At 43.7% G+C, this 14,843-nt stretch overlaps 1 protein-coding gene across 1 annotated transcript in view; it reads right to left on the bottom strand.

Moving 5' to 3' along the window:
• The window catches only part of LOC150076631 (monocyte to macrophage differentiation factor 2-like), a 104,421-nt gene that overhangs the window by 38,509 nt on the left and 51,069 nt on the right, over positions 1–14,843 (bottom strand). The window contains exon 3 of the mRNA XM_090386207.1: positions 3,794–3,951. Coding sequence (XP_090242333.1) covers positions 3,794–3,951 — 158 coding nt within the window. The remainder of the gene's footprint in view (positions 1–3,793; positions 3,952–14,843) is intronic.

Raw genomic sequence — 14,843 nt, 5'->3', positions numbered from 1 at the left:
TAAACCTATTTTACCAAAGTATAAATTCAGATCATGAAGTTGAGCGGTAGCACAAATAAAGATTATTTTGCAAACAAGAAATTTCTTCTTTTTTTTTTTTTTAAATCCGCCGCTTAAAACATGAAATGAGCTATCGAACACAGCTGTCCGATTTTTGAGCTGTTTGCCAGTCTTTTTCTTTTTCTGCTCGAAGTACTTCCTTCAGCTGCCACGCTGGAATTTTAAAGGCGAATGCCCACTCTCCGACACTAACAAACGCTAGCAGCTGTGGCCAAAAAAAAAAAATCTCCGTCAAGTATGGTAAGTGGTACAGAACTGTTCTCCCCCGTACAATCCCTCCCCCACATCACCACCGCTGTTTTGCCCTTACCGAGCCCGTTCGCTCATTTCCTTTTCTGCATTCCGCAACGGTGCGTGGACTGCAATTCGGGCTTCCTGCGAGCCACGAAACACGTTTTGAGTTTATGGGAATCGGCAACACGATGGCTGCCGATTGAAGATTCTGCGCACGCTCTGAAAATATTAACAACCTGCTCGGGGAAAGGAAAAGGAAAAGCACTTTTCCTCGACACGTGCCCGTTTCCAGAATGCGGCGTGAATCGCCACAGTCTTACATATCCTTAAATAATTAAAGGCGTTTTCAGGTGTCGTGTGTAACCTCTTATCCGAATACAAATGCGCATCATCTTGTGTCAAAAACAGAAACGTTACATCGAATTTCGTCCGTTAATTAATTGGCCTGTGGCATCGCGTGAGCAGCAGAAGGAGGGTTTTCCAGTCGGTGTTCTTATTAATCACTGCTTCGATACTTATTAAGTTTACTCATAATGGTGCCGAGTCCAAACAAAGCCAGGAGCAGCACCCAAACCAGTACAGCTTTAAGATCATATTATGCGGACGATTTAAAGATAATAATAATAAGATTCTTTATTAACATAAATTTTATACACTAGTGATTCCTTACACAGAAAGCCAGAGGAATCTTACGATTTGTTGTTTATACAAGTGATTTTAATTTATATAAAAAAAATAAATTAAATAAAATAAAAAAAAATAAATATAAATAAAATAAAATAACTATTATTAGATGTTAACCACCATAAAGCCTTCGGATAACGTGCAAGATGTGGTAAATGCAATCAACAGCAGCCTTCCACAACTAGGAAACTACCTCAAATTCTTTGGTCTGAAGATTAATCCACGCAATCTGCTTGCATGCTACAGTGTAGCAAAACATTGTGACCTCGGGGTGATCTTCGACGCGAAGTTACGCTTCAACTACCAACTTGAACTTCGCCTTCAAATGAGCCGCAATCGCTGGATGGCGAAACAGCACCTTCTGTACGTCATAAACCCAGGCACTACCAAAAGGTACATCCAGACCGTCATTTTGCAACGCATCCTCTACGGAGCAGAAATTTGGTGTTCTGCGACCAAAACTACGCTAAAGCCACTACATGCAGCTGAGTTTTGGTTACTTAAATGGACCACGTGGAAGTCTCAGTGGAAGTCACCACTGCAGCGAACTACAGCGATAGCCACGGCTCTCGGTCTGGAACGATTGCCAGTGAAGATGGAACAGAGATGCCTCATCTTCACTGTGAAAATGCTCCACTGTGAAAATGTGGATCCGTTCTCAATTACCCTCCTTGACTGTCCTCCCACTCCGATAACCAGATCGTCGGCATAAGCTATTTTCAGAGTGTCCCCGTGATCTATGACCACCACTGGTCCAGCACTGCGTTCCAGAGGAGAGATCCCAATACCTACCCCTGGGGGCATCCTCTGGAAACAATTGAGGAATAGGTTAAGTGCCCTGCATAGACCTTAATTAATCTATCGCTGAAGTATGATCTGATCACTCGATAAATGTAGTTATTGCAGTTGGCTTCACGCAACGACCTGAGGACGTTTTCCCACCATAGTGATTCGAAGGCGCCCTCGAAGTCAATGAACACAACTATTACGTATTTTGAAGTTGAATTTAATATGTTAGGGAGTTGATGACATCGTCGATTGAACATCCTTTTTTGAAGCCAAATCGACAATTGCATGCGAGCTGATTTTCCTCTAGAAGATTCTGAATTCTAATTGCGAGAAGCCGCTCGAACAATTTACCCATATTTGCTAACAAAGATATTGGCCGGTATGCTGGTGGGTCAGGTTTGAATTTCCCTGGTTTATTGCCTGGGGAAAACCCATTCATTTGTTCACGAGTCACTTGTAAATAGTTGTTCATAAGAATCAATAAAATTTGAGGAAGAAGTTCAAAAAACTTGGCCAAAACTAGATTTTCCAACAAGTCCAAGCCTGCGCATTTAATGTAGGTTTAATTTTGCAATAGCCAGTCCTAAATCAACAAGTGTGAAAGGCACTGTATCCGACCACCCAGCATATAAGGCGTTATCATGGCGTGTTTGTTCTCGCTCAAAGGAGTCACTTTCAAGAGAATCCCTGGGGGAAAGTTTAGAAACAATGGTCTCAACCGTCGACGTCCAATCCTGTGTTTCTTGTTCACCAACCATCACGGTGTTGTATCTATCTCTGCATAATATTTTATTTCTAGATATCCTATAAAGAAGACCCCACGAATCAGAATTACTGGTATCACGAACAGAGCTTTGCCAACAGGAATTCTTTGCTTCCTCAATTTCTTTGTGGAATCGTTTGCGCAAATCCCGGCATGCATTTTTATAGACAGTGACATCAGCCTCAGATAAGTGTCTGTGCCGCTGAAACTGTTTTCTAGCCTGTTGGACCCGAGATCTAAGTTTAGTATCTAAGATCACCGTTGCGTATATCGACGTCCAGGCAGCATTTGATTCTGTATCCGTTCACGCGTTGGCAAGGCTACCACGTGAGTATTACCTCATTGGTGGAGACGTGCTCTGCTTTATTCAGACAATGCTTCAGAACAGGACCATTATTGTTCGTGATGGCAATCTGCGCTACTCCAGGACTACAGCTGGAGTCCCACAAGCCGGAGTCCTGTTCTCGTGCCATTTGTGACAGGCCGAACTGATATCTTCACCTTTGCTGATGACATAAAACTGTTTACTCCATTCAGCCCTGGAGACACTGCTGAATACATCAATGCCTTAATCCTACAGAAAATCCGGAACCTTGAGGTCTTCCTCTCCGGTTTCGGACTTCACATCAATCCTGAGAAGTCAAAGCAGTTTACTTTCCTCTCTCAAACTAAGCCCAACAATAGTGCAGCCCATTTTAAGAGGATCCGCGATTTCTGCCGTCCAACAACATACAGATCTGGCCGTTATTTTTGATCGAAAGCTCTCCTTTCTACCGCACATAGACTACTTGCAAATAAAGTTCTGTTGACTCTGGTGGATGATTAAACAACAAGTCATGCACGTCCATGACCAGGTTGTTGGGTGCATGTATATTAAGATATGTGTCTATCCGGTCATACTCTATGGCGCCGAAGTGTGGACTTCAACTGCTACGACCCATCTTACTCTTAGGGTGTTTATCCCCCCATCCTTGCCGCCGTTTCAAAATCTGAAAACGAGTCCCCGATTTTAAAACAGCGGCAAGGGGGAACACCCTAGACTCGTAAATCTCCGCTACTCGCAACGATCAATGTGAAGAGGTACCACAGGTTGTACATTCGTAAGCCGTTCCCCAACCCCCCGGGGCGATTCCTTGTGCGAAATAACGGACAGACAACGACGAATCGTCCTCTGATGGATCTGAACGTAACGGGTGGGGTCAACCGAGACGGGGGCATTCTGGAACGAGAAAAGCGAAAAGAAAAGAAAGAGAGAAAACTTACCCAAACCGGCGGACGTAGAAGACGGAGTGGAACATGGTGGACACCGTGAACAGGGCCACCAGGGATATGCCGTAGATTATCGCGCTGAGGTACTGCGAACTGCTGCTCGACTGTTTGATGAGAAACACCATCCCCAACAGGCTCGGAAGCACCCACAGCTGAAAAAAAAAAAAAAAAATCAAAATTAGACGACAACAGACACACTTACACAGGGTTATAATTAAGTGAACATTTACTCGAGGGCAGTTTGCGAATAAGTTGCCGCAAATGTGGCCGAGGCAGAGAGTTGTGCAAAATTCAAGCAAGACGGGCTCAGTGCTAAAAGTTGCAACCCCTCTGCGTTTTAATGTCCAGCTGTCTGCGCAGAGTACGTGGAATAAAATCGGTTTAACTTTTTACTACTTTTTTTTTTCTCTCGTCTCAAAACCACCTTTAGAAAGCTGTAAATCAACCATCTTCAGCTTCTTCAGTTCTTTCAGCTTCTGCCGATCGAGGTTTTAATTAAAGTCCCTTTTACGATAACAACTGAATCTGACACTGAACCGCAGTATTCGTGTCCAGCAGGGCCCCTACACGAACTAAAAATGTATTCCTCGAAGAATTTTTTTTTTACTTTTTTTTTTTTTTTTTATTAATTATTATTATTTATCTTTGTTTTTATTATTGTTTTGTTCGGATTTTTTTTTTTTTTTTTTTTTTTGGCTGGTGCAGCAAAAGCCATAGGCTTCCTTGCACCATGCGGCCGTTACTAATACTAATACTGCCCCCCTGTGAATGATGTCGGGAGGGACATCATTGGCGGTAAACGATCCTTTTATTTGCCAGCAGGGAGAGGACTCGCCAGTGAAGTATCGTCATCCTGCGCAGCGACACGCAGTCTTCTGTTTTAAATTCTTGTTGGTGGGAGCGCTATTCTATCAAACACGTAATGCACGTGCCCAAAGGGAATGCGCTCTTTTAATTGTTAAATCTGTTTCTTCACAGACGGTTCCTCCTTCAGTCCACGATCCCATCTCATTTTGTAAACGAATGCGACAAAATCTCTCCAGATGGCGCCTCAGTGGGCATAGTTGCGTGTGGACCGGAAATGGCGGCTCGTTTAAAATGTAGCCCCCCAGACTGCGTGTCGCTTCCATTCCAGCACCGAATGCGTCGTGCAGTATTTCGCAGCGATCGAATTATTTTTGAACCTCTTCGGCATTCACTGCAACAAGGTCACCGACTTCCCTCCTGCACGCGCCGCTAGCAATAAGAAGTACGCGCCGAAGACTGTGACACGGACGAATTGGCGCACATGAGCCCCTCTTGGAAAGCTGCTGCAACTCCTTGAAGGCGCACTATTCCGCCCCATTTTCGCCTTCGTATGCACTCATCCGGAATTCTGTTCTGGGCCGCCCATTTCATTTTGCAAGTCAGAATAAAGAAGGTCGAGGAAAGGCATCATTCGGCATGAGCCAAAACATAAAATGAAATAATAAAAGAAAGTGAAATATTCATAGTACATCCATTACCAGAAGATATGCAATCCAGTTGTGCTTTAAACATTCTATGACTCCACCACGTTGGATGGCAACTCAATCCAGTGTTCGACAGGCCGCTGCCCACAAGTGAACTTGAGATCCAATCTTCTCTTATCCCCTCAGATTTTGTATTTGTGGCCCTTGGTTCAGGTCTCTCTCAGGAGGAAGAACAGATCTTCCTCACCCAATCCCTTCAGTGCCTCGTACATCCCAATCAGATCTCCTCTTACGTTGCAAACTGTGCACTCCAGCTTTCTAAGCCATTCTTCTGATGTGCATCGATTTGCACTCGTCACCTATCTGGCTGCCCTTATCCGAGCCCTCATAAGTTCTGTCTTGTTTTAGTTGCGGTCTCCAGACACGAATAGAACATTTCAACCACGCTCTAACCTTCACCTTACAAAGAGGGACTGCATCCTTCTCCCTGTTAGCAAAGGTTCTATAAATCGTGGCCAGGACACCACGTGCCTTCCTGTTTAAACTGTATACAAAAAAATGTAGTGTCAGACTGGGTCGTCTTCTTCTTGGAACCATCTTTAGATCCTCTTCCTCACCCCCGACTTATATGTGACTCCAGAATTTGCGTTATCCAAATGCATAATCTTCCATTTTTGCAGACATTAAGTTCAAGTTGATATTTTCAGACCACATGAGAAACCAATTGTTTCTGAAGCGTGAAGATGGCCCGGTTCGAATTGTTTAACGCTATACTCACCGTAATCACCAGCAAACAATCGGAAACTTTGACAGTTCATCTAGGACATTCCGTTAATTTTTTATTTATTTGACAAATTGCAGTTTGACCTTGTAACAATGTCAGAAAACTGGCGTATAACAGAAGGCAGAACAAAATATGCAAATGCAACTGTACGACCGCAGTCTAGCGTCCGATCTCACCACCGACCATCAAATACAAAATCTGAGGGGATAAGAGAAGATTGGATCTCAAGTTCACCTGTGGGCAGCGGCCTGTCGAACACTGGATTGAGTTGCCAATAAGTGAGACGCACAAACGCGTGAAATCAATGAAGAAAACTGAAACTGCTGGTTTTTACAAAAATATTGACAGAAAGTAATATGATTTCATTCATGAAAACAGAAATAGAAGACGTCCGAAGGCCGGTTCATGGCAGATCCCAGTGGTCTACCCCGAACATTGCCATTTACGATTATCTTTTGTGTCTCCCGTGTTTGAGCAATCTAGCGTCCGATCATACCACCGACTCCATCTTTGTCCAGTTTATGCAGCAGCCTTTCCGCATTAAAAGCGCACAAATGATGTCGAAATTGTTACGTGCATCGAAGAAATGTTTAATGGCCGCATCGTAGTAAATTGACGAATCCATGCTGAGATCTATTGGAGGTCCCATCCTTCTCGAGATGATCCCGAGTGGCTACCGTCATCCAATGACTTCACGATTTCTCTACCAAAGAAGGGTCCTCGTGGGTAGCGCAGATCGTATTGTCCCACACCCGATGGAAAAGACCCGAGTTCGAATCCCGTCGATGACAAGAGGAATTCGAGGGTCTTTTTTCCACCGTGGCCGACTTGGTCAGCGGCCACAGTACGGACGTACTGAACGGTGCAATGTGGGCGAAGGTACCGCTGCGTCGAAAACTGAACAAGAACAACATCGAGCGGAGAAGTCAAACTCACTGACAGATAATTATCGACCTCTTCTTCGGGGTGTTGCAGAAATGCGTGTCCTCTTCGGGGAGAAATATTGTCCAGTCCGAGGGTTTCCTGCAGAGATGCTCTCGTCAGTTACTGGCAAATAAGCGTCAGAAAAAAAAAAAAAAAAATCGCACAGCACCTGCGCAACCGCTCGATTAATCTGTATAGGTCTTCCCCGACCTATACAGATTAAACCTCCGCACTCTACCCTCCAACCATCGTGTCTCGATTTTAAATTATGCCCCCTGGTGAGCTTACTTTGAAACAGAGGAAGGTTCCCAACAGCATTTCGAGCTTGCTCAATCCATTCAATCAGATCGCCTCGCTGGGGCCCCGCAATTTGCAGATCCGAAGCCTTTTTTGATAAGAGCACCCTTTTGTTCCTCTCCCCAATCTCGTTCCAGCAGATCCTGCCTAAAATGAAGTTTCCAGACATGGTTATGTTATGTTATTTGGTTTTTAGGAGCATATTGCTCAGGGGATATGCGGTGGTCATTCCCTGACCTTTCCGCATCCTCTGTATTTGGTGGTGACGGGCCCGAACCCCGGTCTGATCAAGAAGCGTGTGCTGCTCCTTCCAGATTTTGATGCAGGGGCCCCCACCTCAGCCTTTTTAATTGCAACTGAATGTATACCATTCTCCGCCGGATTCCTGGACCTCGGGTGTTGATGAGAAGCATCGCCTCCCCTCCCCGCCTCTCCTGAACACCCAATCAGTTTAAATTCAGGTCGGGTTTCAGTTCATCTAACCTGCGGGGCCCCCTCGCCGAAAGCATCGCACTTCATTTGTCGTGAAGCTTCGGAACTGCCTTTTAATTACGGAGATCTGACGGGAATTCCCCGAACGCCGTTCTGCTTCATTACGCGGAGGGGGGGGCCCTCGTTTAAAGTGAACGATTTTATTAAACGGATTCTGCTGTTCGTTTTTTTTTTTTTTTTTTTTTTTTAACTGGATTTCTATAATCACTGGCGATGCTTGAGAGAGAGAGAGAGAGAGAGAGAGAGAGAAAGAAAAAGAGAGAGAGAGAGAGAGAGAGAGAGAGAAAGAAAAAGAGAGAGAGAGAGAGAGAGAGAGAGAGAGAAAGAAAAAGAGAGAGAGAGAGAGAGTCTTGTTTTTAACATTATTCAAATTGCGAATGGCACAAATGGTGCAAGAAAGGGAGGTGGTTGCGTAGCGCGAGTTTTGTTTGTGTTTTGTTTGTTTCTCTTTTGTTCCGTAAGAGTGTGCAGAAGATAAAGTTGTCCGGTCGTAACTCTGTCCGGCAATTGGCGAAGGTCGCAGTTCCTTCGCTATTCTTAACGGCCTTTATGCGTTGCGTGCGTCATTCGAAGGGCAAAGGAGATGCTCGAGATTACGGTGACTTGGCAGGAAATGCTCGTCAATCCCGACAGCAGCGGGTAACTGCGCATGCGTGCAGCTTTCCGGCGGAGAGTGCGGCATCCGCGTTCAAAGGCATCCCTCGCAAAGTCGCCCGCCGTGGCCGCGTTCAATTTTCGTTTCACCCGCAACAAAATCCCGAAACCTTTGACCCGTGCGGTGAAGTGACGAGAGCACCCTCTTCTTCCGGGCAATCGCCGCTTTCCGTTTGGAGATAATTTGGCGCCACCGAGTGCGAGGGAAACGATTCCCACGCTCGTCCCCTGCTCTTTACGCCCGAAACCAGTTTTCGCCGTGAAACGTTTATCGCTCGTGAATGCACCAGCTCGGGAAGCAGCGGCGCGTCTTCTGTTTGAAAACTTCTCCCCCCCCCCCCCCCGGAAAGGGAGTGTCACGTTGTGTCATCGCTTTCCGCTTAAATGTTCGGCTTCATTTTTTGCTACTTCGGAATATTATTTTTGCGTAAATACAAAACATTTATTCGTATTCTTCTCTTTCTATTAATATTGTTTTTAACTATTATTTTATTTTTGCTGTATTTCTTATTCTTTTTTTCTTTCTCTCTCTCTTTCTTTTTATTTCTTTATTATTTATTTGTTTTATTTCTTTATTTTTGCTAATGCCGCATTCACAGGCGATTGGCTTCGGCCTTCCGGTGGATGCGAGACCTTTAGATTAGTCCTTTTGGAATGGCCACTACGTGCACAGTTGGGGCCCGCCTCCTCGTGGCACGGACGACTATTAAGAGGCCGCTTTCTTCGCGAATACCCCTTCCTGGTAGCAAAGTGGCCAAAATAAACTTAACGATCAGACAACACACACAAGACTAACGCTGCACTCTTTTGTGGTCATTGTGCACAGTTCTGTAATCATCAGAGGGTATTAAGCGCGGATGGGAACAGTTCAGTTACTGCTACGCACGGATTGGTCCAACGAATTGGTGTTGGAACTACATGCGGGAGAACCAGGTATGTCGAATCGCAGACACGAATACCGCAAAAACAGAACGAAGGGCTGAGGGACACCATTGAACGGAGTCTTTCAACACGTTCCACTTTCTTTCCCTCAAATATTCATAAAAAAGAAACATTTTCTGAAGCCCTTAAACGATTAACAAAAAAGTCCGGGTGGGAATGATTCGACAATTTTGCGGCCTGCTGAAGACCTGCAAATACGGACAACTTGTGCCAGATCAGTTTAAAAGGTCCAGTGCCCAATTTATCATTCGTGTACATCGAAGTTGGACCGCAACAGTAAACTACGGTCAACTGGCAACTGAGCTTCAACTATTTTAAAAAGAACTCGAAGGGGAGCAATTTTCTACGACATTCATCGAGGGGACGAATCTCTTTTCCGCCCTCTTTTCTTAATTAATCGACGCAAATTCTTTTATGGGAATTCACAGCGACGGAGGGCCTTGGCGAAATCCACTCTGGATTTGTTGGATAAGAAAAGAATGCCGAAGCCCATTTCAACGAACTCCCCATTAGGAATCGCTGCCATTCCAAATGGGGAGGATTCGACAGATGGCGATTCACTCATTTCTTGCACTTTACTACTACCGGAGTTGTTAAAGTTCCAACACGTGATTTCTAAAATTACCGCTGCCACTCCAAGGTCGCACGTTTTTTTTCTTTCTGGGTTTTAAAGTGGCCCCTCGTTTATAATCAAAGATTGCGGCCCGCGAATATTCCAACAGAAAGTGCAGGGCGGTCAAGTGGACCGAGCATCGGGTCGCAAATATATTCCTCAACTGCCCTTCTCATTCCAGCCAGGTGATAACAAATTTGATAATGAGCGCTGTTCAAAATATCTTTTTTTCAAAGGTGGGACTGCTGCGCCCCGACGAAAGGGTGCTCTCTGGATGTTTGCGGCAAAAAGTCAAAGGAAAACGTCCGTCAGAAACTTCTTAATAATTTTGCGAGCCCGAAACACGAAGTTAAAAAAAAAAAAAAAAGAAAAAGGGAATCTGTTCTTCGAGTGGTGCAGCGCAAAGCCTCGTACTTCACACGCTAACACTAAAGGGACCAATCAGAACTTTGGGAGATAATTCCCACAAAATGTTCCTCACAATTAACGGATGAGGAATTCGGGCGACCTGAATTGGAGGCCCCCCCCGGGAAAAGGGAGACAAAGACGAAAGTTGGGTTGGGGCTGAAGCGGAGATGGCGAAGAGGGGGGGGTGCTTTCGTTATGTAAAAACTAACGGAGAAGCTTCGGCAGGAATCAGTGGGCCCCCACTCGCCGTTTAAATTTTTGCTTCTTTAAAATTTAAACGTATCAAACAATTAAAAAAAAAAGATACTTTTTGGGAATTTAGCCAAGATTACGTGCAGAGGAAATGGGGGGGAAGTGGGGGGAGTGTTTGACGATTTCAATAATTGTTTCAAATTACGTCGTATTAATTTATTTCTGCATTCATTTTTTATTCATTAGCGCTAATAAAAATCCGAAAATTATATTTCAACTTTTAAGCATCCCCTAGACAAATATCCGGGAGAAAGGTTTCTTTCCTTCCATCTATCATTTCGATGTCTTTTTGAAGTTACGATGGGCATCGCGGCAAAACCCAACCTTCTTTACATTTCGAAACGGTTTTCGTCGTGGCAACTTAACTCTTCAGGGGGCATCCGGATCAGCACTTGCGTGTAGTCTCTCCGCCTCTTCTCTGCCACTTAATGACTACAGGGACACCGAGTAATTGTAATGTTCTGGGGGAGGGAGAGAAAACACATTTGTCCAGGCCACATTAGGAAGTCGAGTTATGTTAAACAGACGTTTTCTTTTTTTTAATAAAAATATTCTTCAAAGAGATATTCTTCGGGGTATAAGACGTTCTGCGTATACCACCAAAAATTTCATATCTTTTATACAACGTGTCCTCTCCACCTTTTCTTACTACTGAATACTGCACGAATACTCAATATTTAATAACAATACTCAATAACAAATTCAAATATTAGGGCCACCCGTAATTTCTTACACATATTCGTATACGCATGTCTGTAAATTGCTGTGTTCTCTGGTCGATTTGCCCACCACTTTTCTAGACGAAAAAAACCTACGCCTGAGACCGACTAACTCAGCCACGGAGAGAAAAAAGCCCACTCAAGTTCCTCGCGTCATCGACGGATTCGAACCTGGGCCTTTTCCACCCGGGGTTGGGAGGACGGTGACGATACCACGGTGCTATCCGCGCAGACTCTCAAACGAACGGAACAAACTTATTTGAAAAAACATCCGAACCTTCCGACCACTTCCTCGTTCATTTCACGAATTCGTGGGCTCGTGTCCGATCTCAGCGATGTCCATTCACACTTACAGTTTGACAAATCCCGTAAACCTTTTTCTGACAGAAATCCAAATATCCCTTAATTCAACCAGTGCTCGTCCCACTTGTCCGAATTATTCGCTGTACGGTTCCTTTGGCCTCAAAGGTGGTACTTGTGAGTATGTCCATTCCGATATTCCCTGTCAGAGACTCAATAATATGGAATTTCCTCTTTTCCGATCTTCTCTGACTCGAATCTCTCTACGACATACGACACCTTCTGTCAAATTCATCCGTTGCCTCCATCACCACCAATCTGCAGCTCTTTGACTTCCTGTCTTTGCAACTTCACTTTCTCCAATCCAACTTTCCTGTCAGCTAATTTTCCTTTTTGGTAATTTTAATGTTCACAACTCCGGCTGGATTTTGTTATTTAGTGAAAAGGACTCAGCTGGTCGAGATGCTGAGGCCTTTGCAATTACTGATGGTCGCGCGCAGATTGTTCTTTTGAATTTACATTTAAAGAATAATTTGTAAATTTTACAAAAATTAAAGGAAACATTTAAGAATGTTCACGTGTACACGACCTGTTTGCAGCGAAACAGCGTAACAAAAATAACAGAAGCGCCAATGCTGAAATAATACACATTCAGTTTGTCTTCCCAAATTCAGCTCACTTTCTGCGTTCTGTTTTCTGCTGTGGCCTTCATTTACTCGCAGCATTCATGAGTGGAGTAACACATTCGGAAAAACTTCCATCATCTACTTCTTCTCTGTGCAAAGCCTTTCTGAGTCTACTTTGAAGATCGTTGTACATCTTGATAGTGTTAGACGGAAAAAATCGCCGAAGACTTCTTAGCTATGTAAGCGCGCTACTAAGTGGAGTTGATGGAGTTTTATTCGCCCACCTTTGAGTCATGCGGGGCTGAATCAATTTTCGGTGAGCAGATACTTAGCTTTCTGGTTTTAATACCAAACACTCCTAGCCACACTCTTTTGCTCATTAAAAACCCTTCCAAATGCAGGTCAAGATGAATGGTCTTCTAGGCTCCTCATATCACAACTTGGCGATTGAGTCTTCTCCAATTCCTCAGCACTCTGTTGTTCGATATTGTAAGAATGCATAAACCTTATCTGTGAGGTTTGTATTCTTCTTTTCCTTGGTCGGATTACCGTTTCAAATCTTCTGATATTAATATTTAATCAGATAGTGTCAGTGAAATTATTCTTTTAGGGATGGAATCCTTTATTCCAAACTCCACCCTGCAGTCTGTCTTTTATGTAAACTTTGGTTTTCAAATAATTGTTAAGGTCGTTTAAGATAAGAATGTTGCATATCGCAATTGGTTATATCCAAATACAGTGTCCAGGTTCATTTTCTGCCTACACCAAAGCTCGCTCGCAACAATTGTAAAGCAGTTTTTAATCAGTCCAAACTGCATTTTGAACAGGCTAAGTGTAGAAAACGTGCTTCTTGTCCAAACGCTCTGATCTCTTACTGAAACTATTGATTTTTGCTCATTTCTACTCCCACCTCTTTTAAAAACAATGGTTTTATTGTATCCATAACCAAAGATAAAGGCGACTTACTAGAATCATGCTTTTAATTCTTTAATGAATGATCTCTGTAAATTTTGTACCAAAGCGGCCCCAATCCAAACGCTATGCCTTAACAAATGCACTCCACTCAACGCCACCATTGTCTATTGTTGTTGTCGTATTGGTTTTTATGCCCATCAGCGACTAAGTCCTTATTGCTCCATGTATGTTGTCTGTAAACTGCGGGTGTCTGTGGTCGATTTTCAGTTTGCTGGACGAAGTTGGTTTTTTCTCCCGAGTTGACCGGGAGAAAAACCACGCTACCCTCGCCTCAGACCCCACCAACTTAGCCACGTTATGAAAAAGGGCCTATAAAAATTCCACGGGACTCGAACTGAGATCTTTTCAACGCGGTGTGGGGAGGACGGCGATCCTACCAACTGTGATATCCACGAGGGCTCCATTGTCCATTAGAATTTTTTCCAATATCCAAAAGGATTTTTTTTAGAAGAATTATGAACAATCCTGATGCCAAGAAAGCTATAGCTCCTAATGGTGCTTTTCTCCACTTATTTTCAAAACCTGTGCTCCTGAGCTTGTTCTTCTTTTTTCAACTTTCATATTCACTGGTGTTTTTCTCTTCTGCTTGGAAATTTGCTCGTATCCAGCCACGAAATGAAGAAATCCATCAATTGCCAACTGCTCAACCATCCAGAAACCTTCATCCAATGAATGATCAGCAATACATATTCCGTAAGTGTCGATATACCGCTCATGTTACTCACATGTGGACAAATTCGAAGGAAAAATTTGGTGCTCAAACAATCGATGGTTTTATGACTTTTGCCATAAAGGTCTTCTGCACACAAAATTCAGACACTTAAGTGTGTGATGCTATTTCAAGAGTTGCATCTCCTAATGCACCCCCAGAAATGGATCAACCGGTACGGAATACTTTGGTGCCACGAAGCAGGTAGAACTAGCGTATGCTGGTTCTACCAGCTTCCCTTAGAATTCAGATAGAACAAAATGTCTGAAACTGTTCCCAGATATAATGGTGTTCCATAATGAAAGCTTCGTGAATTAAGTTTCGGCTTGAGGAACTCTACATAGCTTATGAGGAACATTTTTATCAGCATGGCTAGCTTGGTTGACAGAAACTGAAATAAATTATGTCTGTTATTTATTATTATTATTGAGTGATAATTATTTATAAGTAATAATTATTTATTATTAGGTGAATCTGGACAAGAACGAGGTCTTCGGTACGTTCAGCTGGGGTTCATTAAGGCGAGACCTTGGCTGATTAATCTTGTAAATGACCATGATGCAACCATTAAGCAATTGGATGATGCCCATAACAATTTTGACAATATACGATCTGGAATTCGGTAAAGTTTTTGATGTCCCTCACAGTAGGCTGCTATATGAAGTTGTTGGATTTCAGACACATCAGCAACTCGGGTTGCTTCACAGGGCGGAACAAGTTGGAGTTACTGGCGCGATCGTACGGTGGATCTGAAGTGATGAGTGTCCTTTGTTTGTTTGTTTGTTTGCTTGCTTGCTTGGGGATTTATTAGGCGCATCGGCATCTGTGGCTATAGTGCGCCAAGGTGATGAGTGAGAGAAAGAATTTTCACTTTAGTATTTGTAAGGCCGAACAATGC

This window comes from Mastigoproctus giganteus, chromosome 12 (assembly GCF_048544385.1).
Source record: "Mastigoproctus giganteus isolate SK-2022 chromosome 12, ASM4854438v1, whole genome shotgun sequence".
NCBI lineage: Eukaryota > Metazoa > Arthropoda > Arachnida > Uropygi > Thelyphonidae > Mastigoproctus > Mastigoproctus giganteus.
The sequence above is the reverse complement of the archived record's forward strand: the minus strand, read 5'-3'. Positions and strand labels throughout refer to the sequence as shown.